We start from the raw sequence: 25,238 nt of genomic DNA, 5'->3' as shown, positions 1-25,238 counted from the left end.
ACAAAGGATTTCTTTCCTGTTGTTGAAGCAGCATCCTCTCTGACGGAGCGTCCATGCTAATTCCTCTGATGGTTTTGTTCCCTCCTCCCTAAGCCCCCTCCCAAGCCATCACCCCAACTTATACAGCACACCCCCCATCTGTACAGCGAACTCCCCTACAATAATCTGTTGCAACCTCCAGCCAAACACGCCCGTCTTATGATTTGAGTTTTGTCAGATTTCCGTTGGTTCATTTTTACAGATCCTGTTTGGTTTTTTTCTTTTCCGTTTTTACTCTGATTTTTTTTAACATGTCTTTTATTTAACCCTCTAACCCTTCTCCATCCAAAATTCCCTCTCCCTGACCCCCTCCCCTCCTCCACCCTCCTTCCCCCCCCTTCCCTCCCCTCCCCTCCCCTCCACCTCCCCCTCCAGTTTAGAGACCGCCAAATCCACCGCCCAGTCCTCCTCCATGCCGTCTCCCGTTGATCTGACCATGAGCTTCACCCAGCCCGCCCCCCCTGCCTCCGCCTCGTCCTCCTCCTCCTCCCCCCTGGCAGCGATGGGCGCCGCACTGCCCCACGCTCCAATCCTGGGCGCTCCCTACGCCCTCCCCCTCTCCAGCCTCCTGGGAGTGAAATCCATCCCCTACCTGGCACTCTCCACCCCTCCCGCCTCAGCAGCGGCAGCGGCGGCGGCGGCCGCAGCGGCCATCGGGGCTCCAGTGCTACCGGCCTCAGTGCAGACAGCAGCGGCGACGGCAGCCGTTCCGGTTCCGGCTCATGCGGCAGCAGCCCTGGCGTCCTACACGGCCAAGATCTCGTCCTCAGCCAATGGAATGAAGAAGCCGGAGAGACAGAAGTTTGCGCCGTACTAAACAAAGAGGTAGCTCCTGGCCGGGTTTAGACGTTAAGGGCCGTTTTTGTTTTTTCTTTCAGCACATTACTCATTCACTTGTTTGCCTCTCCACCTCTTCTTCTTCTTCTTCTTCTTCTTTTTCTGACTGCCTAAAAGAATCAAAGTGGGATCGTTGGAACATGAATGATGTTGAATCATCCATCAAAGGTGTGCACGGCAGCAAACAGGGTTTTCTCTTTGGCCGTGGGGTTAGTGACGTCAAAAGTTTAAAGTTTGCAGTTCAGCTAACCGTGACTCTGCGCTGCGGTCGTAACCAAACCCTAAACCAGGGGCACAGCAGGTTCGTGTCTTGGACAAGTTTTTGTTCCAGCACGTCTTCACATTGCGAGCAGTTCAGAGTGTTTAGTCTGTGCCAGGTCTTTTATTTTGGACCCAGCTCTTTACCGGCCGTCTTGTGTCCGACTTCCTGCCCTCCTCATATGCTTTCTGCAGCTTGATGTGGCTTCTGTCAAGAAATAAAAAGACCTGGTGCTATTCTGAGTGATGTGGAGCAGAGACCTGCTTCTCGGACAATTGTGAAACACTCCACGGTGGATTTACTGGGATTGCAGTCATTGTCCTGAGTGAGGAGTAGTGAGGAGTAGCTCTGGTTGCTACCCTGGTATTGGAACATTGTGCAACCAGGTTGGGTGTATTCCCAGGGTAAACCGATTTGACAAAAACCACGACTGAGGGTCTTACTTACCATCATAAAAAGATCAGGAGGACGACGTCTCTCAGCAGATTTCACCCAGTTTCCCTCAGCACTGATGACTTGCATGTCAGACAGCATGTTTTTGCAATTAGACCAAAACCAACTGCCAAACATGACGTATGTGTAAGTTTGCAAACAGTGTCATGTTACCAAGGTGACAATGCACCAACAACATCACTTTTAAAAATATAACTGAGCACTAATGCAAAGGCTAACTCAACTACACCTCGAACTAATAGGAAAAATCCCCAAAACAGAGCCGCATGCTCTCTGTAAATTCAAGTTTCTTATTGAATCATAAACGTCAAATAATAAACTCAGAACCTGCCGAGGGACTCTGACAGACTACAGCGGCTCCAGTCACGGCTTTCAGAAATCAAATAAAGGAGGATTTCTGATTTTCATGCAGAAATCCGTCTCAGCTCCACAGAGTGGGAAATAAATTACAGAAAAACAAATACAGGATGACGAATAACACTCTTCACCTTGCTTCTTTAACCTTTTTATATATGCGTCTATCCAACAGCTTTTTCTTTCTTTGAGTAGCACTTTTAAAAACAAAGTTTCAGAACCTTTGAACACCTCAAAGCGAGGGGTGTAGGACCAGAATGAAAAACACCAAAAGCAAAATAGGACAATCCTGTACAGCAGCTCTCTAAGGCTGATGGCTCACCACGTACAAACGACTCAGGGTCAATGGCTCCTCAATACTTCACCTGTCACTCAAACACAGACACAGCTGGAAAAAGTTCAGGAAAATAATTTTGCTAGACACTTACACACTCAGACAAACCTATGGATGCTTTAATGTCTCTGTCCCAGCCCGGATCCTGGACAAGCCCCCAAACGTTAGTTTTCCCAGTGGATGGAGGCAAGTAAACTCAGTTTTTTGGTGTTATTTTAATAGAAAACCAAGCAAAGATGATAGAAAAGTGCAAACTTTAAATTCATCCACTGATTGTTTGTGGGCACCACTGCAGAAGCAGAACTTTTACTTCAAATACTTTAGATGTGATAATACTTGTGTAATTTTACTTTGCATGGATTTTGAAAGCGAGACTCTTACTTGGCTCATCGTTATTCCACATCCGACCACATAAAAACAGCTTTAAGGATGCTCCAGTCTGCTCCTTGATGTGGAAGTGTTCTTCATGCTGTTAAATAATCTGAGACATTAAAAGAAATTCATCTATTTGTCTGATTTTTAAATTAAAAGTCAGGATCAGCAGGTCTGAGTCATCATTTTCCAACAATCCCACTTCTAAAAGTCCATCCCAACTTTTTGCAGCTCGGCCCTTTTCCGAGTTCAGAGAGTTGGTGGGCGTTTGCAGCCGCTGATATTTAAGGTCATTTGGGCCACAAAGCCTGTAAAAGCCATAGAGACTATTCTGCTTTCCCCTCCTCGTCTGTGTCCTGCTCTTTTTGTCCCCCGCTCTTTGTCCTATTGTATACTCGCATATTTATTAACTATTGTGGAATATTCCCTCAGAGTTTATAATCACTGGTCACTAACACTGAGCTGAAAACTCTGCTTTTGTATACAATGATGTCGACTTGTAAATGACTATTTTGCGTTTGCTTCCTGTCTGGTTTTTCCTTCAGTATTTGTTGTATAGAGTTTTTTTTAAGACATACAACAGATTTAAAAAGGTTTTTTTGTTTTTTGCATCTGTTCTCTTTCAAAATGTGTTGTTTAAATTATTTTTTAACTTATTGAGAGGAGTATTACAGTTTTAGAAGAGTTCATTTCCCAACATGGCTGCAGGTGAAGACTGTAAAACTGTATTTTAGTTTCTGTACGTTCTGTGTTTTAGTGTGAACAAAACTGATTATTTTCTTTTTGGGGGATAAAAAAATATCACTGTACCATTATTGCTAATAACCGGGTGTTTTTGTTAGAAGAGTAGTGTTTTCACTTGTGAGCTCAAACTGGCCATTTTATCACTCTCTCTCTCTCTCTCTCTCTCTCACTCTCTCTCTCACACACACACACACACACACACACACACACACACACACTTTCTAACTGGGATATGTGTTTGTAAATGTCTGCCCTGCTTCTCAACTTTCAGCATCCACAGAACTAGAATAAAAGCACTGGTTTTTAAAATTGGAAATCTTTGAACGTGTACAGTGAGGAGCTTTGGAAAAGCCAGTTTCTGATAGCCAGACGTTTGAAGTAATTACTGGGTGAGTACCACAGATCGATAATCCTGGCAGCTCTAAGCAGATATATCGGGGACACGCTCTGATAAGGAGGCCAAAATCCAGCTCGGCTCCAGGAGTCGATCCATCCGTCAGAAAGTACCGAGTCAACATTTTGTCACATGCAGTTGAGTTTTAAGTGGACCTGTTGTGTGCTTTTGCTCATCTCCTGTTCCTGTGATGGATGCTTCTAGTAAATATGACCAGAGTCTCTAATGATGAGCTCAGTATGAGTAGAAGTGTATCTAATCCCTGTGGGCCAAAAGCTCACGCTCAGAGTGCTCTGAACACTCTTGGCTCTCTGTGATGTCATCAAGAGGTGATGTCCCTAATGTAGTCATCTAGCAGTAACCTGTCTGTGATTATTAGAAGAAAGATGGCTTGAAGGGGGAGGAGAAGTGCATCGTGATTTTAAACTCCAGTAGACAACAGAGCACCGTGAACAGACTGAGCTCCCGTTTTTTGCTTTGTGTTTTTATTCTTGGACTCTGCTAGACTAGCTTTGCATGATTCATAGTTCAAAATAATCCTGGTTTACTTCATACTTAGTGCATCACCTCAGCTCATCAACTGTCTGTGTTAGCTCCTCTCCCATTGGTTGCCCCTCTGAAACAGAATGTGTGAACAGACCATGTAAGGACACATCCCTCTATGACATCACAGAGAGCCGAAACAGAGTTCATGGCAGTCTGCAGCCGAGCTGTGGGCTCACAGAGATTACTGTCCATACACTGACCTCATTAATAGAAACTGATCGTGTTTGAATGAACGCCCGCCTCTGGAACAGAAGTATATGAGAGAGAAAGAAGATTTTACCAAATCTGAATTCTGAATCTGGATCAAGAAGTTGGAACAGATTCCTTCGTGTATTACAGTGTTACCCCTGAGAACAGCTTCCTGTTGTAACCAAAACATCATCAGAGCCGAGTCAGAGTAAAGATGCTATGCTGGCTGTGAGGTTCTCTACAACGAGCAGGCGTGTTATAGACAAACTTCTGATTAAAGCAGAAGTCGCGTTAGTTTTAAGTTAGTTTTAAGTCTGCAGACGCGTTTCCAGGAAGCTAATCAGTACCAATGACCAAAAATATAAAAGTGTAAGGTCATCATCCACAAACATTTAGATGATCAGAGGCTGTTTATCAGAGATGGACGTAGCCACCTGAAGCTGAATGTTTTCACCAAGTCGGTGTTTTTAAACCGGATAGTTTAACATTGGTCTGGACACCAGTTTAAAATGAGCATCATGTGTTAAATCCCATTTCAGACTAATGTTCAGGCCATCGACTCGTTGGGGAAGTCTGAAGTCACAACAACATGAGAGCAGTCGCCCCCTGCTGGACGTTAGAGGGTGCAGGCTTACGGTGCATCTTTTATGCTAGTCTGTGGCAGCGGCTGATGAGATCTGTTAGAAATGTGTGAGTGTGCTTTTTGTAGTTCTGTGGCAGAGCTTGTGCAATTTTTAAAAAGTTTATTTAATTTTAATTTATTTTGTTCAGATTAAACTGACGCCCAGAGTGTCAGAGACTAATGCTGCATGTTTGATTGGCCTCACTAACACGCACACAAACATGTAAATACACGCAAATATGACCATGAAATTAGTGTAACACACACACACACACACACACACACATACACACACACACACACAGGCCTCGGTCTTTGCACTGGCAGTGTGAACTCAAAGCAATACTAAACAGAGCCGTATGAGTAGCTACACATTGCAGAGCAACAGCAGCGGCTAATCTGGGTGTGTGTACTTTCCAGCTGTAACAAATACATTAACGTTCAACTCGATGGGGTGTTGGCGCTTCTCTGTTCCTTCTGTTTGTTTCTAAAAAGACTGACGACGATGATGATGCTGTGGTATATTTAACAAGCTCACTTATTTTTATAAATAATGTTGATGAACTGAACTGTGGACACCCGTCTCCTCACATCCATCCTCTCTATACTCACTTTTCTTTTTTCTTTAACTTTTGTCGTTCTTGCTTTTCATCGTCCACGTGTCTTTCATCCATTTGCATGAGTCTGACTTGAATTGATGTCTATGCAAACTCATCTCTGTGCGGTTCAGCTCTGAACCCCGCGTGGGTTCACACGGACGCCGTGCTGGTGGCGTGCAGCTGAAGTGAAAGGGCTACAGTGGACCACGGCTCTGACTGGCAACGCACCCGCCCTGAAGAGTAACTGACAGACTCTGGTACTCTGAATGATGTCTGGAGGGGTTCTTTACATTTGGGGCACCAAGCAGAAGTAGACGAGGGATGTGCAACCATCAGTGGAAATTGCAGCTGGTCCAGGGGCCATTTTTTCTGGGAAAAACAGGAAATATTCCTCAATGCACCGTAAACAAGGCGGAATCACAAAGTTCTGAGAACATGAAATTCGTGAACCGCCCTCGTTTTGAATTTGAGATCTTTAAGATCATCTTCTCGGGCCTGTGCAGGCAGCTGCAGACCTCAAACTTCAGCTTCACTTTGAAACTGAAGTGAATTTCACGTCGAGGATCATCGCTGGTGATGAACGCAGGCTCTGCGGCTTTGAGCGAGCACTTTCAGGTTAAACCAGGAGGATGATTTTTTCCCTTTTGTTCCCTTCAGAATTCACTCTGAATTAGTTCCCCAGAGTGAGACCATCCACGCAGGCGTCTGCTGCAGAGGGAACACAAACAGGTGCTCTGCTGCCATTTTGGCTTTTGCTCACGTCCTGGATCTCTCACCAAATTCGGCTTGTTCCGACATGTGTGAGGAGATCCAGCAGAGACCCGGTGAAAGGGGACAGAGAAGATGACTCGCCCAATCTAAATCATGTAGCACTTTTCATTTTCACGGACCTGTTCTCAGAACTTTCTGATCACCACACTGAAAGTGTAGAGAGTCCCCGTCATAGTTAGCCCATAATATCTCCTGCATGCTTGTTTACTCCACTGGTTTTGACATTTTTAATAATTTAGTACAGTCACTTTGGTTCCTGTCAGTACAAATGTGTACAAATATTAAGGAAAATCCCTTGAAGAATGCACTGATATGAGCACATGCACAGTCCCTGTCTGTGTCCAAATCTGCTCTAAAGTAAGAATTTTAACCACTTTCATTTAAAGATGCACAAACTTTCATTTTTTTAAATTGGATCCTCATATTTCCTCATCAACCAAAAATTATTCCATTTGCATGAATATGAATCAGCTTTTGGCCCATAACAAAAAAATATATAAAAACACCCTCCAGACATCATTTTAAGACACATTAAAAGAGACTGAGCTGAAGAATAATTTGTGCCAGATTAATTTTTCCTTTAACAAAATTTTTGCAGTAATAATTAAAAACATGTTTTGGAAGAACATTAGGAGCAGACGTGTTGAGTCCTGGAATCTTAAACACAAAGATCAGAATCCACAGCAGCTCCTTAAATTAACTTTTGCACTTAAAAAAAAAAAAGAGAGATTTATTTTCAGGAACACCAACGCAGATTTTAGCCGAGCATCCATCCTTTTAGGGAGACTTAATTCCACCTCTGCTCTGAAGTGAACATTAACAACACATTCTTTATGAAAATATATTTTTCACTCTTATTAAAATTCAAAGTCTGTAACGTTTTCTGGAGAGAAAAATCACACGTCGTCAAGTCGCCTGGGAAACAAAAACAGAGTCACGTTATTGCTCTTCGGGGTGAATGCGTTGGACATTCAGACCATGGAGGCGGACGTTCCTGCGACATTCTCCGAGACTTTGACGAACACGGAGATGAAGCTCGCTTCGTAAAGACGCTCTCATTGGAGGCTGTACGACAAACATACACACACGGCGACACGCTCGCTCACCCTGAACCCACGGCTGAACGGTTATGAATATTGTATTGCACTCGAACATGAAAAATCCATTATGACGACATATTCTTCCATCTTTTTGGTTTTCATTTCTGCTTCCTGTAAAGACGGGGACGTTTTGCTCTTTGTATATCAGCCTGATGTGTTTGTGACTGTTTTCTTTCCATTCATGCCATGTTCTAATAAATTAAACCCACACTGAAGATGAAACTGTCGACTGCTTTCTGCTTGAAAACTGATGATTCTCTGTGCATGACTTTAGTTTTAAAGTGCACACCTGCAGGGCAGACGTGTACACGGTGCATTTATGCACATCTGCAGGTGTGTAATTATCTAAAAAGCAGTCACAGATGAGTATCAGAATATAAACTGCATAGTGAGGTTGACCTCTGACTTTCACCTTCAAGGCAACTCCTCCTTCCAGCAAACATCTGATAAAGCTGCATCGAATCTGAGAAGGGAAAAAACCTTCACACAAAAACAAATATGAAGACAAAACTTCAGTGAACCTTGAATATGAAAGACGCCATCTGCCGACACTGCGGGCGAATGTTGGATAACTAATGATTGTATGCGATGGGTAAATGGACTCATTCTTATATGTACAACATGCCACATTCACCCAATCACACCCAGTCACACAAGCACCAAGTTTCTTAGTGCTTCCTAACTACCATTCACACATATTCACACTCGGAGAGCAATTTAGGGTTAGTATGTTGCCCAAGGATACTTGGCATGCAGACTGGAGGAACCAGGGATAGAACCACTAACCTTCTGATCAGTAGATGAGCTGCTCTACCTGAGCTACAGCCACCCGGGGCAGGTGGGCACAGATCCCACCTCAAAATTCCTCTCAAGTCCTAAAAAATCCACATACAGACAAAATGATATTTTAAAAAAAATGATATTTTCACAGTCAGTGGAGTTAGCTGAGATGAAGACATTAATGCTGCATTTGGGTTTAAATATATTTGTTTCACATCCTGAAAGAGTAGAGCTGTGAAAGAAAACAGGACTAGCCATTCATGTCCACGAATGACTGCACAATAAGTCATTCATGAGTGCAAAGCTCAGATTTACAGGGAATCACTGACTTACATCAGTTTACTGCTGCATCATATGAACTACATGGCTGATGTACAGTACTGTGCAAAGGTTTTAGGCAGGTGTGAAAGAAAGCTTTCAGAAATATAAATGATTGTTTACTGGCCCCAAATGTATTCTGCAGCAGGACAACGGCCCCAAACATACAGCCAAAGTCATTGAAGTACTGGAAGTGATGGTACGGCCCCCACAGAGCCCTGATCTCAGCATCATCGAGTGTGTCTGCAATTACATGAAGAGACAGAAGGATGTGAGGAAGCCGACATCCACAGAAGATCTGTGGTTAGTTCTCCAAGATGTTTGGAACAACGTACCTTCCGAGTTCCTTCAAAAACTGTGTTCAAGTGGACCTAGAAGAAGGCAAAGGGTGGTCACACCAAATATTGATGTGTTTTAGATTTCTCTTCTGTTCATTCGCTGCATTTTGTTGATAGATGAAAATAAATGATTAACACTTATTTTTGAAAGCATTCTTTTGTTTACAGCATTTTTTTTCACACCTGCCTAAAACGTTTGCACAGCCCTGTAGCTGTTTGTTTCATCATGTGTAGTTCATCCCATCCAAAGTCTTCAGATTTAAAAACAATCCAGGAGAAAGGTTTCCTTGGGAAGAGGACCTGCACAAAGTTTCAGCTCCCTGCTGTCATTAGATTTCTCAAAATATATAAATAAACGTTGCCAAGCAAAGGATGACAGCAGGACTGCTTTAGATCGTTTTCTAGCGTCATGTTTTTTTTTTTTTTTTTGATGAGCCATTTTGAAATGATATTATCTACAAATCTCAAGATGTTTTGAGGGCCCCCCACTGAGGTGAATTTCCCCACAGTCCCAGCAGGGGGCTGATACTTCATACAAAAGGCTCAGAATATTTAAAACAGTCCAGATCAGCTGAGTGCTTTCACACATATTCAAGCCTGAACATGGAAAACACTTCAGTGGGAATGACACCGTGTACCACATCTGGCTGGTGACAGAAAGAGCTTCTGTAGGCTAATAAAACAGGTCCTCATATTTCACTGATGTTTTTTCTTCTTTCTAAATGTCAAGAATTGAGATGAAAAGTCAAACATACCATAATTATGCCATTAGGTTAGCGCCCCCTAGTGTGCCAGCCCAGGTAACTACATCAAATGTAAATCTGATTGGCTGTTTTTTTTTGTTTTTTTTTTTTTTTAATACAAATCCTAAAAATTCCACAATCTGCAAATTTCTGGAAAATGTGCGTTCAATGACACTTAGGAGCCGTGGAGCTTTTCAGGTTTAGAAAGCAACCTGAAAATCTGTGTACCTGCTGTAGCTCAGGTGGCAGAGCAGATCAGCCACTAACCAGAAGGTTGGTGGTTCGATCCCAGGGTGCTCTAGTCTGCATGCCAAATATCCTTGGGCAAGATACTAACCCCATGTTGCTCTCCGATGCATCTATTGGAGTATGAATGTTAGATACTTAAGCTTAGAAGTGCTTGTGTGAATGAATTAGTTGCATAAAGCGCTCTGAGTGCTCAGACAGAGTAGAAAAGCGATGTATAAGAACCAGTCCGTTTAACAGCAACATGAAAAATCTCCAAGTTTTTTTTTTTTTTTGAAGTGTTAATAAAATGAATGAGTCAGGAGCTTCAGACTGATCTAAGTGCTTAATTGATCTCAGGCACAGACCTGAGGCTGTGTGCACAGAAGCCCCGCCCACTTATGCTCCTGTTACTTTATTTGATCATATTGTTTAATTATCTTTGTATTACTTTTTATTGGCTTGTTGCATATAGATTATCAGCACATCTTACAGTTCAAACCTTCTGTTTGTGACAGACAACCAATCAAAAGAAAACTGCCTTATAGGGGGAGGAGCTAAAACAGCTCATTTCAGACTGAAAGATAACTGGAAAGGCTCAGGATAAGATGAAGGATTATTCTGAAGAGTAAATGAACCTGCAAATGAGCAGAAAGGGTCGTCTTTGAAATGTTCAATTTTTATTTTCTGCTTTTATTTAAACTGTTTCCTTCCCCGAGCGTCGCAGCTGCTGCGAATCCCAAAGTTGTAAAATGACATAAATAGAAACACCACTCCAATCACTGCATCCAGCGAGGGTTTTTTTTAAGTAATTACTGATCATTTTATGAGGCAGCGACCCAAAACATGAACAGAAGCAGATTCTCTGTAGGTGGTGAAACAACAGCCACTTCAGAGAGATTACAGTGTTACAGCGGCAGAGCTCGGAGAAATGAGAGGCTCTGCAGGAAATAAGAACCGGAAGGTCGGTCAGTAACAAAGAGTCCGAGTCATTGAACTGCGACCACAGTGAACTCTGTCTGGGAGCACGATGGATCTGATACTGAACTTCATTCCACTCCCAGCGTGCCCGTCGTTGTGCCACGCCACACTGTCACTCTGATGAGCAAATGGAAAGCAGCTGTGCAACCTGCCTCAAACGAGTGGTTTCAAAATGCAAATGGGGCGTTTAATGGGCAAGTAGCACACAAAAGAAAACACAAATGAGGAGAGACAGAACGAGGAGGCTTTCATAACACCCGCACGATGCACACAGTGTGACATCTTTACTTCCAAATAAGTTGTTGCTATTTTCTGTGGCTGCTAACCATGAAGAGCCACAACCTACAGTTCTTCTAACGTCCACAGGAGGGCGCCTCCAGCACTGAGTCTGTCACCACAGACAGTCATGTTAAACTTCACAGCAGAAACAAACCACTTTACAGCCTGCTGTAAAACACAGGTGTGTGTGTTTCTTGGATGTTTTAATTTAACTCAGTTCATCTAAATTTGTTCACGTCTGCCTCTGAAAAACAAACATGGCGAAAGTGTAAATGCAACCATTCAGACTTACGAAGAGCAAAGTAGTGCGTGACTGCATAGCACCTGTTCCCACCGGTTACACTTAAATTAGTTTAAACAATCCTGCAAACTCATTTTGAGACTGTTAATCACATTCAGCCCAAAGTTGCTGCACACCTGCAAGCTGCTTTGCAACCCAGCTCCTCACTGTCATATTCGTCGTCATCGCCTGCTGTGCCCTGTGAGGCTGTCCTGCTGCTGCTGCCCTCCAGAGTCAAACCAACAAATAGAAATCAGAATCAAAAATACTTTATTAATCTCTAATTAAATTATAGGTTACAGCAGGCAGCACGCTAATGGCGCATGCGCATTTACAAAGGAACCCTCTGACCAAACTTTACACAAACATCACATTGGGAAGGCATGTCAGAGAGGTAAGCTGATAGGAAAAAAACACAACGAAAAATGACTAGAAATGGAAATATTAATGTTTTGAACAGGAGTCTTTATTGAAATGAACATCACATAAACCTCAGCACACAATTCCATGTACGATTGCGCTACTGCGCCTATACACATTCAACAGTCACATTAATTTGTGTCTTTTCACACACACACACACACACACACGGCGGGCTGTGAGCCAACACTCCATAAACACTGAGAGCTGCCTGCCTCAGATGAAAGTGGGTCTTAGAATAAGAGCTTAGAGCTCAACAGCTGGTCAAATATGACACACTCACAGCCAGCAGTTCTGCACATGTGCACATGTATATATTGTCATACTGTTTCTCTGAGGATTTGTACATCTCGAACTGCATGTTTGTGTGTGTGTGTGTGTGTGTGTGTGTACACATGCTTAGACATGTTTGTGAGGACAGAAATGGGCATGCCACTACACTTGTGGGGACCAAATGCCCATCCTCACGAGTTTGAAGACATTTTTGAGACTCAAAAGATGGTTTTAGTGTCAGGGTTACAGTTAGGTTATGGTAAGGGTTAGGGTTAAGGGTTACACATTCATTTTTGATGGTTAGGGTTAAGGGTCCTCACTAAGACATGAAAACGAGTGTGTGTGTGTGTGTGTGTGTGTGTGTGTGTGTGTGTGATGAGGCAGACTGTGTGTGAGCTTTTCATTTTGCAGACTAGATCACCATCATGTTTGTGCCCACCACACACACACACACACACACACACACACACACACACACACACACACACACATATACACACACACACACACACACACACACTTGAGAAACACTCTTCTTTGTCTCTCTCACCAACCAAACAGATAAGGACGAGCGAGTCGGGGACAGCAGTAATTACACAGAGATCAGTGCTAGCCGGTGTTTTAAACAACAATTAAAGCAGCCTGTTCACACGAGGACCCTTAACTGACACAAAGCACCTCGACCGCTGGAGATAATTATACAGATGTCACGTCTGCGCACACACCAGCAGCAGCGGGGGAGGGACAACGATGGGCTCAAGTGGAAATCAGCTGCTAGGCTTTAATTTTCTTTGAGTATTTACACATTTACAAATGTGTTCTTTACTTCTCCTGCACACAGCTGATGTACCTGCATTCACCACACCCTGATACAGATAACAGCACTGGTACTCTTACGACACTTTTCCACTCTAATTGAGCTCTCAGAGCACTCAATATAATCTGATTTTTTAACAATTAGTTTCAGTATACGTGTATCTTTTTATCGCTTAAGTGCTTATAAGTTAATTAGCAGAAAAGCTGATTGTACGTCGTTTATAACCATCTGATTTTTTCCACCGGCTGCTGGAAGTTCTGAGTGCTTTACTGCAGTTAAACAGCAAAAAAAATCTTATTTATACAGAAAATAATCCATCAGATTTAATCTGATTCCTCGGGCTGCGATGGGGAGACTGCAGTGACATCGGGATGGTTTTTTTTATTTTGGCTGGATGAATGTGAATGTGGGAAATTAATTTTAATGATTATTGGGAGAGAGACAAGACATGAGCACCAACATGAAGGTTTTCATGCATTCCTGAACTTTCTGGAAATCTGGAGGAGACCCACCTGTGTCCTCAAAGCTCAGGACTATAACTGAGGAACCCAAACAAAACGCTGTGTAGCTAGACAGAAGAAGTCGAAATAAACAACCAGATCCCAGAAATGCCACCAAATATCATTTCTGCTGAAGTGCATGCAAACTGCTTATTAAGTCTGACATCATTAACCATTTGATCCAGATTCAGTGTGGCCGCTCTCACAGTTTTTACAATAAATTTTAACTTCCAGGCGTTCATGAAAAAGAGGATTTACAAGGTTTCGCAGGACATTAGCTAGCTAGCTTCCATCTAAAGATGATAGACTCTGTTCTGACTTACTACGAAGCAAAAGCCTTAATCCCGAGCTTCACTTTTACACTGAAATGCCAAAGAATGGTCATCCCTGGCTTAAACACCACCTGAATCATAACTGATGGATTCATGTACAGGACACAAATTCTGCTTTTCCTCACTTCCTGTCTCTCAGCTCCCGCTCCAATCATGGATGCTCACATGAAACATGATTAAAGTTTCACATAATGAGGTTGACGTGTGTGCAAGTAATCCCCGAGAGAGAAAAACATAAAACATCTGTTCTAAACACTATTTTTGGATCGTATGATGTCATAGAGAGAATTGCAGACACGCATCAAGGGGAGGGGTGGCCAAATCGCAAGAAGCTCATTTCAAGCAAGATGACCTGAGACGCTGCACCAAGACCCCGTGTGAGGATTATTCTAAACTGTGAATCATGCAAAGTTACTCTAGGAGAGCCCGAGAACAAAAAGCACGTCCAATCATCTGCTCACAGCACAACTGACAGCCTCAACTCAAACAGAGCTGTTAAACAGCACAGCCACTCAGAAAATTACTGCCAGCGACATTTATAAGTCAATATGGATCAATAAGAAGAGACTGAGCGCTGCCGTCGGTTCCAAACCAACATGGTACCCTGTCCACAGGCTGCAAAATAAGAAAGCTTATCTGGAGCTCTGCTCAGAAGACAAAGGACACGGTAACACACACACACCTGAGCAGGGCTTGGCTTGACTGGTGGTGCTTTGTTCATCCATACGGCCCTTCTGCCTGTAAAAGCAATCCAATCAACTCTGGAGGCCCAGAGACAAAACACACACACACACACACACACACACACACACACACACACACACACACACACACACACACACACACACACACACACACACACACAGTCCCAAAGGGGCAGATGCTCCAAAGGTCTGACTATGCAATCACAAGACCTTATCCATCAAAAATGACAGCAGGAGGTGGTGGTGGAGGAGGAAGGGAGATATGAGGAGAGGATATGATATATAGGGTTAGTAATAAAAGTGGGGAGGGAAGGGTGGGAATGCTGGTGTGGGTGAGGGCAGCCACGGCCTCCTGCTGATTTCCCTCACACGGATGCTGCACTGGAAAAACTCTTTATCTTTAAAATGTTGCCGCTCTGTCGGGAGACGCAGTGGCTGCTCATATACAGCACGCCCAGCAGGGGAGATTACTTATGTGTGTGACATTTGCTTTGGTATACAGATGCCAAGTTATAAAGAAGAGGATGAACACATACGGGAAGGAGAAAAGAGACGGACAAACACAAACTCTTATAAATATCATGTGAAATCCAGGATCATCAGTCACTGCTAAAGGGCGCAGAAAGAAGCTGAACAAGGAGAAAAACTCGTCAAACAAAGAGGAACCGAAAAATAAAAACTGTGCTTTTAAGTTGTTCGCTTCACCGCTTTGACTGAAGTCTGGATCTCTGAAGGCCTTGGTGGTCCAACAATGTCCACCAAGCAACATCAAGTTAACACTTTTAGCTTTTCTCGACAAAATCACAGTCTGAACAGAATTAGAATGAATCCTCTACATGTTTATTCTTCGGGGCGATCGTGGCTCAAGAGTTGGCCGTTTGTCTTGCAATCGGAAGGTTGCCGGTTCGAGCCCCGGCTTGGACAGTCTCGGTCGTTGTGTCTACTGGTGGTGGTCAGAGGGCCCGGTGGCGCCAGTGCCCGGCAGCCTCGCCTCTGTCAGTGCGCCCCAGGGTGGCTGTGGCTACAATGTAGCTGCCATCACCAGTGTGTGAATGTGTGGATGACTGGTTGTGTAAAGCGCATTGGGGTCCTTAGGGACTAGTAAAGCGCTATACAAATACAGGCCATTTACCATTTGTCAGTCTACTGAAACTGTTTTGAGACAAAAGAAAGAAAGAAAACAGACTATGGTGGTCTCCAGAGGATGAATCCTGAACCCTCAGCTTGTATTCTGGTGCTACAGGTAGTCTAATTATCCCAGCAACAAACAATGATACTGCCTGGAGGATGAACCCCACTCACAGGGTGACCTGCTTTCAGTTACAATAGGTCATCATCAGAATGAAGAAAACCAACATTATTTCCATCAGTTCCATCTGTAACCATCACAGCAGAAGCTCTGCGGCAGAGGAAAGGTGTGCAACACTAAAGGTGAGGTCAGGAGTTCAAACAGGTGCCATCAGATCACAAAGACACATCCAACCGTGGAGCATCACAGGGACAGATACTGCAGATGTGCCATTAGTTGGAGAGTAAACGGATGCTAAGAAAAGATTTGCAGGAGGAGCAGAGGAGAGGTGCTGCTGGATTAAGGGAGGATGGATGTTTGGCCTCAAGCCAGCAGTTCTTCCTCTAAGCTGCCATCTGCCGGCACAGTGCCTCGGCCTCAGGCTAGAGGGTATTACTTACCAAAGGATCTGACCTCAAACACACTCTTCCAGCCAAATAAATTACCCAAAAAGCTCCACGCTTTGCAATTAGATCTCAAATCCACATTAAAACACACTTCAGCCCTCAGAGGAAGAGGTCTGTTCACCTTGATGGAGGATCCACCAACCCACAGCAGTGCATGATCGCACCAACAGCCACCGTATCCTGAAGCCTGACAGCTGAGCAGGTAAAATGCAGAAAACACAATTTCTAAGTTCCTCATTTTGTCCCAATCAGAGACATGTGAGGCGCCTGGAGCACTTCCACCAAAGCAGCATCAGGATCAGCTCATCTCCAGCATGAAAAGAGGTAAACTTACATAAAACAGGAAGTTTATTACTTACTTATGCATTTGTCCATCTGCTGCTCCTGTAACCTCCATTTACAGGCACGCAGTTTAGGAACACCTGAGTCAAGTAACCTCTTGATTTAATCACCTCTGCCTGGTTAGCATTAGCGCTGCGCCCCCCTGTGGTGGGAGGTTTACCAACCAAGGCAGCTGTGAGTTTTTTTTATTTCTCTCATTCGTGCCTCCTCCTCTCCTCCCTCCTCCTACCTGTGCTCAGGAGAACAGATATGACCAGGATGTGAGACACGTGACTGTTGAGCTTGTTCTCATGTATTCCCCGTTTCGATCCCGGAGAAGCTTTTATGTTCCTAATCCTTTTACACGTTCAGAGGCGATGCCTTCACATGCCGTCTGTTTAGCACTCATGTATTTTCACCTAAATTTAAAAATAACTTTTTAAAAAAGGAATTTAAAAAACCTCTCAGACTCCCCATCCACCTGCTTCACCCAGTTAGAGAAGCTTCCCAGTCTTTGCTCTTAAGCTGCACTGATGATGCATGATCTTCGGCTCCTGTCAGCGTCACATTATCGGACTGTTGGCTGTATTTGCCAAAGTTTACTGAAACACAGGATCATCTGCTTTCCTTCCACTCAGCGCGTCCTGTTAGCGTGCTCTGCCCTCGTGTGGCCTGAAAGATGACAACATGCAGGAAACCCCCATCCATAAGCAGCAGTTAAAGCGATGGAGCTGCAGGCAGTTTTACATCAGACAAAATGTGGAACAGATTAAAAATAAATGAAGACGAAGCCATCGTCACAAATGAACCTCAAACATAAATTGCTACTGCGTAAAAATACAAGAGATGAAAATGAACACAGTGCTAACTTTATTTATCAGGCCCTTTATTAATACAATAATCCACTGCATCCGCCCTGTGAAAAGATTTCCTCTGCACATCATCGGCCTCGCACAGAGGTAATGAGAGTACGGGTGCAATGACTCTTTCAGATCCCGCAAAAGATTCTCGGAGCTCTAATGTGCAGCGGGAAATTGTATTCATGGGGGAAAATGGTCTGGAAAAGCTCAAACGTTTATTACGTCTCATATAACGACTCGTAATGGATGGCAGTGCGGTTCTGCAAGCCTGTGAGCCTCACTGTGTTTTTCCCTGTACTCTCAGTGAAATGATGTTAGGAGAGGAGCGCTCCACTGTTTACAGATGTCTGGAGCATTAATGGTGCATCATTAGAGCAGAGACGAATCCGGTGATATCATTTCAGAAGCTTTTAAGCTTCTTCTGCATGTGTAAGAGGAAGAAGACACATTTCTACTCTTCCTCGTGTGTCATCGTCTTCCAAGCTAAGCTGTGGATAAAAAACACGAGGAGCCTTTTATCAATGAAAGGCCAAGTTATCGCCGATGATGACCGGCACCCTAATCCTACACAGAATCGATGATTGAGACTTTTCAAGCTCACTCTCCCAAGTCGTGGCAGTCAAGTCAAAAATGAAAAAAACCATCAAAAGGAGCCTCAGAGGTGAGGCGTGAGGAGACCCTGGAGAGGTTACAGCCCTCGCCATGTTTGGGAACACCTCTGTGTTCCATCAGGAGAGCAGCAGGAGGCGGCCAGGTAATTGTTTCACAGGTTCAACACTCGTACTGAAGCCTGGATGAACACAACCTTTTCACATTTAAGGAGCCCGACAAATATGGAGGCAGTAACCCAAATCCAGCAAACACAGCCTGTGCAGAACATCCACGTGTCCTTCACAAGGGCTCAGGAGGTAGAGAAGGTCGTCTACCAATCAGAAGGTTGGTGGACTGACCTCCACCTCCTCCTGTCCATGTGTTCAAGTATTGATACTGAACCTCGAGTTGGCCGAGTGTGAGTCTTAGATAAAAGCACTGTGTGAATGGGATTTAAAGGAGAAGGTGTCAGAAGGTGATAAATACGTTCCAGGCCATTTGATAAAGCACCTCTCATCTCAGACCGACGGCATCTACATCACGTCAGTCTCAGAGGAAGGAACATCTCACCGAGAACCAGGAGCTCCATCTTAGGATGCTCTGGTCCAGGTCTGTCACGGTCCTGGGTCATTGATCCAGTGCTCTGACTAATCATTATGGTGTTTCTAGAGTGACTCATATTTCCTGGTTTAGTTTTTCTTGTTGTTCATCCCTGGTGGTTCTTGTTGTCATGTCCCGTCCACTCTAGTCTTCGTCTCTATGTTGTGTCTTTAGCACGCTCCTCTGTGTTTCCCCCTCCTATTGTTAAGCTTGCATGTCTTTAGCTGTATCCCAATTCAGGGTCTGCAGCCTTAAAGTACGCAGCCTTAACGGTCCTCAAGGGCCGCGTACTCAAAGACCACTAAGGCCGGAAGTGTGAGGCTTGTAGGCTTGTGAAATGGGACGGTCCAGCCTCCGTCGCACTGCCCAGGTTGCCTAGCAACCATGATACCAACCGCTGGAAACGTTTCCTACAGCTTTGTTTGACAGAAATGAAGGAGAACATATTTTGTTCATTTGTTTCTACATGAGCTCTGTGATTTGATAAGTATCTGAGGCTGAGACCACAGGACTGTAAAAACATGATTGTTGAAGTCTGTTGAAGTCATGAAGTCTGGCATATGTGGGGCCACGAAGTCTACACAGACCCATCCTTAAAATTCAGGGAAATGAAGGCCGCATTTCGAGCAGCCTTTGAATTGGGACAGCCTTTGTCGCGTCGCTGTGACGTAATCGGCCTTAAAATGCGGCCTTTAAGGCTGCAGACCCTGAATTGGGATACAGCCTTTGTCTGGGTCTCACGGTGGGCCTCACTTCCTGTTTTATTTTGAAGCTACCTGGTCTCAGGTGTGTTATGTTCAGTTTTGCTTCCCCTGTTCCGTCAGTCAGATTTGTTTCTGCTGTGTTTTCACCTGTTTCCCATCCTCTGTGTATTTAAGTCTCCAGTTTATCTCTGTTCCTCATCACATTGTCAGTCTTCATGTCGTCCCGCCATGTCATGGTTCAATTTAAACGGACTAAACGGATTAGCAGCCAATCACAAGCTTGGCCTCTGAGTCAGAAACAGGAAGTACAAACACAAAACCATAAAAGGAGCAAATCAAAAATCAAAGGCGGGTCTTATAAGGTCAGAAAAGCCACAGTCATTAACCACATTTAAGCAGCATTCATCAACAGCTTCATTCATCTCCTTCCAGGCTGCTCAGAAACCTCCTCTGTTGTTCTGACTGAACACCATGCTGTGAGCAGGTGGTCACCAGCTCCTTCCTCTTCCTCCCAACAACCGCCTCCTCTTCCTCCTCTTCCCTGCCCTCCACTTCCCTTGCCCTCACGTCTCCACAGCCTGTCAGCTCCAGCTTTGATCACCACGCTCAGTCCTTCTCCTAGCTTTTCTTGCACTCCTCCTCCTCCTTCATCCTCCGAGCTCCTCCTCTCAGACAGCTGTGATATTTAACCACCTTTCATCACCGGCTCGGCCTGTTGTTTTGTGGGTATGCCACACTGTGAGCGATCAGTCTCCCTCTCCCACTCCTTATTTTCCTCCTTCTCGCCAGCATCTTGCTCCCTTCTTCCTTCCCTCCTCAGATGCTTTCCCAACTCGACCCATTAATCTCCATCTTTATTCCTTTGAAGTCTGTTCTCCTTCCTTCTTTCCTCCAACTCATCTTTCTGCAAACTAAATGTTTCTTTGTCCTCAAACCTCGTTTCCAAGTTTCCATGAAAGGAGATCTGGGAAAGCTTGGAGTCGATGTTTTTCTCCCCGGAGCCCCTTAAAAACACCGCTGCAGCACATCCATGGATGGAGCCTGGTTGGTGCACTGTGTGGCCTCTCTGCTTAAGGATTTATCAGTCCAGCATCGACTACGCTGAGTGACACTTTTGTCCTTCTGTGGTGTTCCAATGATTTGTGTTATCTTTGATTTAAGAGAAACACCCAAAGCTCCATAAAAACTTGTCGGTGGTCATTCTCGGCCTCTCCAGGTTTCTCTCAGCACTCTGTAAAACTGTAAAAGGCGTGAAGCTCGGGATTTTTTACAGCGACAGATCGAAAACCACACAGCAGCAGTTTAATGGCCGACCTCGTGTCGTGGATCATGTCAGACGTTCTCTTGAATGACGTTTGGTTCTTTCTTGGCGCCTTCTTCCTGCTGCATGATGGCATTTATCTACACTGTGTCCAGTTAGAAGACGGTGTATACATTACCCTCTTTTTCACGGATGCCTGCATGTTAAGAGCTAATCATCCAACGCCACAGTGAGGTGTCCATTTGTTCGTCCACAGAATTCAGTCTAACTTACAGTCATCATCCAGCGGGTGTTTGCCTGAACTGTGCTCAACGCACGTTTGTCATTTTACAGTAACCTGTGAACTGTGATGAGATGTTACTGATATTCTGTTTGTTCATGCTAGCGATCAGTGGACTCTGTCTGCAAGCTAACATTAGCCAGTGTTGCTCACTGACGCTGGGAGCAGAAATTAAGCTTCCATGCAAGTGTGAGCGTCACTTTTTTTAATGGGAAACCTGATCCGAGTCCTTTAGGTAGAAGTCTGTTAGAGGCAGACTGTGCTTTTTTTAGATGGTGGTAATAAAAACATGACATTATGAATGAATACATTTAGCCTGTGTAATAGCGCACTAAATCTGTGTTCTGTTGCTTGTTTGTCTTGTTGAGCTTCATGATATATCCTGATTTATAAGTGAGCAATAAAAACCTCATCACTGCTGTGCAGGACAGGAATCTGTGTTCATTTTGGTTCATTTTAGCCAGTTGGATCCATTAAAATCAGCCTGAATTATGTTCCTTGTTCCTCTATGACGATCGCGTCTCTCTTCATCTTCATCTCGACTCTGGGTAGTTTTCCTTCATCCTGCTTACATCCTCTCCAGCGTCTTCCTCCTTCTACTTTTCCCTGGCACAGGCTTGCTGTTTTTCTCCTTCTGCTCTCGCACTTTGATCAGCAGACATCCACCCTCCTCTTCCTCCTCCCACTCCTCATGTCTGCCTTTTTAAGTCTCATCTTTCTACCTTATAGCACAGTGTTTTTTTCATGCACTCTATATCCTGCTCTATTCCCGACTTCCCTGCTCTTCTTATTCTTCTTAAACCTGTTCAGCTGTCTTTTCTTCTCCTCATATCAAAATGTTCTTAGTTTCCATCGTCTCGTAACTAGCACCGCCTCCTCCATCACCCTCTGCTCGGCACCACAGACAGCTGTGATATTTAGAGAGCATTCATCAGCATCAGCAGTGAGCTCATCCCTCTTCAGGGCTTGTTAGAACTCTCTTGTGCTGCTCCGTGTGTGCACCGCGCTGTCGAGCACGTCGTCTCTCTGCTCGCAGCAACGTTTCAGATGAAACATGAAGTCTGAAAATGTCTCCTACTGTCCACTTCTACTTCACTTGGGTCATTCATAGATTTACATCACTTTGTTTACAGCTGGATAAGATGCCCAGATACGGAAGCTGTTTGATTCTCCTTCGAATGCAAGCAGCTGTATTCTCCTAAAACTCTCACAGATATGTTCTGTCACGTTCAGTTTGATTTCCAGCGGCCACAATCCAGATATGAGACCAATACCTCTGTGACTGCACAGACGAGTTCAACAGAAGCTTTAGGGGCATTTTAACCCTCTGAAAGTAACTTTTTTGGGAGAAATGTGAAGGTATGTGGTTTGTTATTATTATTTAATAAAAAACTAAATTACACGTTCTGAATGAGGAGGGTCAGAGTTAGGTTGTCAGTGATGTGCGTGGTTCAGAATTGTTTACAACATAAGGCACTTTGAAGTAACTGTTGTTGTTAATTGGTGCTATATCGTTAAATTGAATTAAACTGAACAGACCCTACAGTATTAAAGATAAAACTCCAACATATACAAAACCGCCTATGAGCAAGTACTTTGGGAACAGTGGGAGGAAAAAACTCCCTTTTAACAGGAAGAAGCCTCCAGCAGAGCCAGGCTCAGGGAGGGGCGGCTGTGTTGGAGCGAGGAGAGGAAGACAGGACAAAGATACGCTGTGGAGGAGAGCCAGAGATTAATAATAACTAACGATTAAATGCAGAGAGGTGAGTAAACACAGTGAGTGAAAGACAAACACCCAGTGCATCATGGGAATCCCTCAGCAGTCTACACCTATCGCAGCATAACTAAGGGAGGATTCAGGGTCACCTGATCCAGTTAGACGGAGCTTCACTGTGTCTTTGTGGATCAGAGAAAGCAGATGATTGTCTGCAGAGAGAGGAACTGTGGTACTGCGTGAGGAAGTCAGGAGTGGCAGAGAAGTGTGTGAGTGTGGTGCAGGTGTATGAGGACAGACAGACAGGGTGAGGTGTGGAGCGGGTGGAGACGAGTGTCGGGTGATTTGTGACAGAAGGAGAGCAGCAAGAGTGAAAGGAAGGTTTAAAGATGGTGGTGAGAGCTGCTGTGATGGCTGAGAGTTGGAGGAGGCCGAGCTGAAGATGTTCAGATGTTCACTGAGCTGCATGGATCAGAAATGAGTCCATCAGAGGGACAGAGAGGAGAGGCTGAGAGGGTTTGGACATGTGCAGAGGAGGGAGGGTGGATATGATGGACAAAGGAGGATGAAGATGGAGCTGCCAGGCAGGAGGAGAAGAATGGGTGTAGTGAAGGAGGACATTGTCAGTTGGTGTGACAGAGGAGGATGCTGGGATAGGAGGAGATGGAGACAGATGATCTCCTGTGACGAGCTCTAAAAGGAGGAGCTAAAAAAATAAAAATAATAATAATAAACAGAGAACAGTTTCTCAGCTGAAAGCATATTCTTACAGGGAAGCATCTCTGTGTTTCACTCCGATTTCTGCTGTTTTACTGCAGATAGTCGATGTTTCCAACACAGAGGTCATCTGGCATTTCTTACTCGTTCCCTGAATAGATTTCATCGAATCTCCAGAGACTCCACATTAACATTTCATCAGGCCTCCGTTTCCCGCCTGTATCGTAAAACCCTCAGCAGAAGCAGCTGATGGTGGTGCTGTCAGAGAGACCGAGCAGGATTGATAACGAGAGGAAACCAGGGAGATATTTTTTGAGTTTAGTCCACTGATTCCACAGCAGCCGCGTCTGCTGCACAGACGAGATGATGATGCATAAGTTAGTGAACACGAGCTAACCCTCACCTCGCACAAAAACAAACACAACAAATAGTCAAAAATCTGTGTAACAAGTACACAAAGGTTGGCTTTTCCCAGTTCATGTCCCCTGCTTTCAGTCCACTGTTGGTTTTTCCATTTCCTGCTGATCTTCTGTAAAAAATGAAATATGTGCACCCATCCCAAACAACAGTGATATAAAAATATTTGAATATTTTAGTGTGAAAGATACTAAAGAAATATCAACACTGAAGTGCAGGGGTGGATGAACTGTAACATATGAGCCGTGGACGGGAAAGAAAGATGTGACAGTTTGTTGCTTTCTGAGACTATTTCATGTTTCAGGTAGCAGGAAACACAGAAAACAGCTGGAATATCTAAGCGCACACACCAAAGGAGAGGAAGCACAGGACTGATTACACAGGTGTGAGCAGCGAGGGCGGGGCAGATCATCACACGGGAGGGACAACAACAGCCACCCTGGAGGAGGTCAGCGACAGACTGCTGGACAGCGACTCCCTCGACCTCCATAACACACTGGACAATCTGAAGAGCAGTTTCAGCAACAGGTTCCTTCAACCTGGCTGTCAGGAACGTTACAGGACGTCGTTCCTTCTGCTGCTGTCACAAGCGTCAGATCCACACATGTGGAACAGGATTAATCACACCTCAGTGCATCCTGTCACTTTGTGCACCACAACACATACTTTTATATTTATATGTATATTTATATCTCTATATTTATCTATTTATCTTAATATGTATCTATCATAACTCTGTTTCTACACTCATTTTATATGAATGCTTGTTGTTTGTTGTATATTTGCTGCCATGACAACATTTCCCTCTGGGATTAATAAAGTTTCTCTGATTCTGAACAGGATGTAAAACTCATCAGAAAAATAACCTTCAAAATAAAACCGAAAATAAAAGATGTTACACGGAGACACAAACCAGAAGAACACATGAGGAAAAAGTGTTTAGACCAAACAGGGAGGGAACAGGGAAAAAACCACAGAAGAAGAAACGATCAGCTCAAAACAGACAGCAAAACCAAAACACCAGGAAAGTACTGTGCAGAGATGCTTCACATGAGAAAGTGCAGTGAGATTACTCGTGGGCAGTGATGGCGATAACGGCGTTAAAAGTAACGGCCTTACTAACGCCGTTACCTTTTTTCAGTAACTAGTAATCTAATTAATTACTCTTTCTATCGTTAACTAACAAGAAAATGCAGTGCGGGCGCATTACTATTTTTCAACACACAGACGATTGAAGCTGTCTTCAGCTTACCAGGAGCTAGGGGGGCGAAAGAAAGTGCTGCTGATTGGCTGAGGAAGAATAAAGTAGTCACGGTAAACCAGTCACATGACCAATTTAAGATGACATAGAAACAAAATGCAATATACCTGTTTTTAAATGGTGTTGATACAAAACCAGAGTTAAAAAATATAAGCGATGTTTTTTCCTGAATACTATCGTCACGTTTACTGTCTAAGGACAGCGCTAGCAAGCA

General features: G+C 44.1%; 1 protein-coding gene across 1 annotated transcript in view; it reads left to right on the top strand.

The window, feature by feature from the left end:
• Positions 1–7,828, top strand: part of pcbp4 (poly(rC) binding protein 4) — a 178,222-nt gene extending 170,394 nt beyond the window's left edge. Inside the window, exon 16 of the mRNA XM_039611948.1 lies at positions 415–7,828. Coding sequence (XP_039467882.1) covers positions 415–856 — 442 coding nt within the window. The 3' untranslated portion in view covers positions 857–7,828. The remainder of the gene's footprint in view (positions 1–414) is intronic.
• The last annotated feature ends 17,410 nt before the right edge of the window (positions 7,829–25,238 follow it).

Source organism: Oreochromis aureus, linkage group 5 (assembly GCF_013358895.1).
Source record: "Oreochromis aureus strain Israel breed Guangdong linkage group 5, ZZ_aureus, whole genome shotgun sequence".
Classification (NCBI taxonomy): Eukaryota; Metazoa; Chordata; class Actinopteri; order Cichliformes; family Cichlidae; genus Oreochromis; species Oreochromis aureus.
The sequence above is the reverse complement of the archived record's forward strand: the minus strand, read 5'-3'. Positions and strand labels throughout refer to the sequence as shown.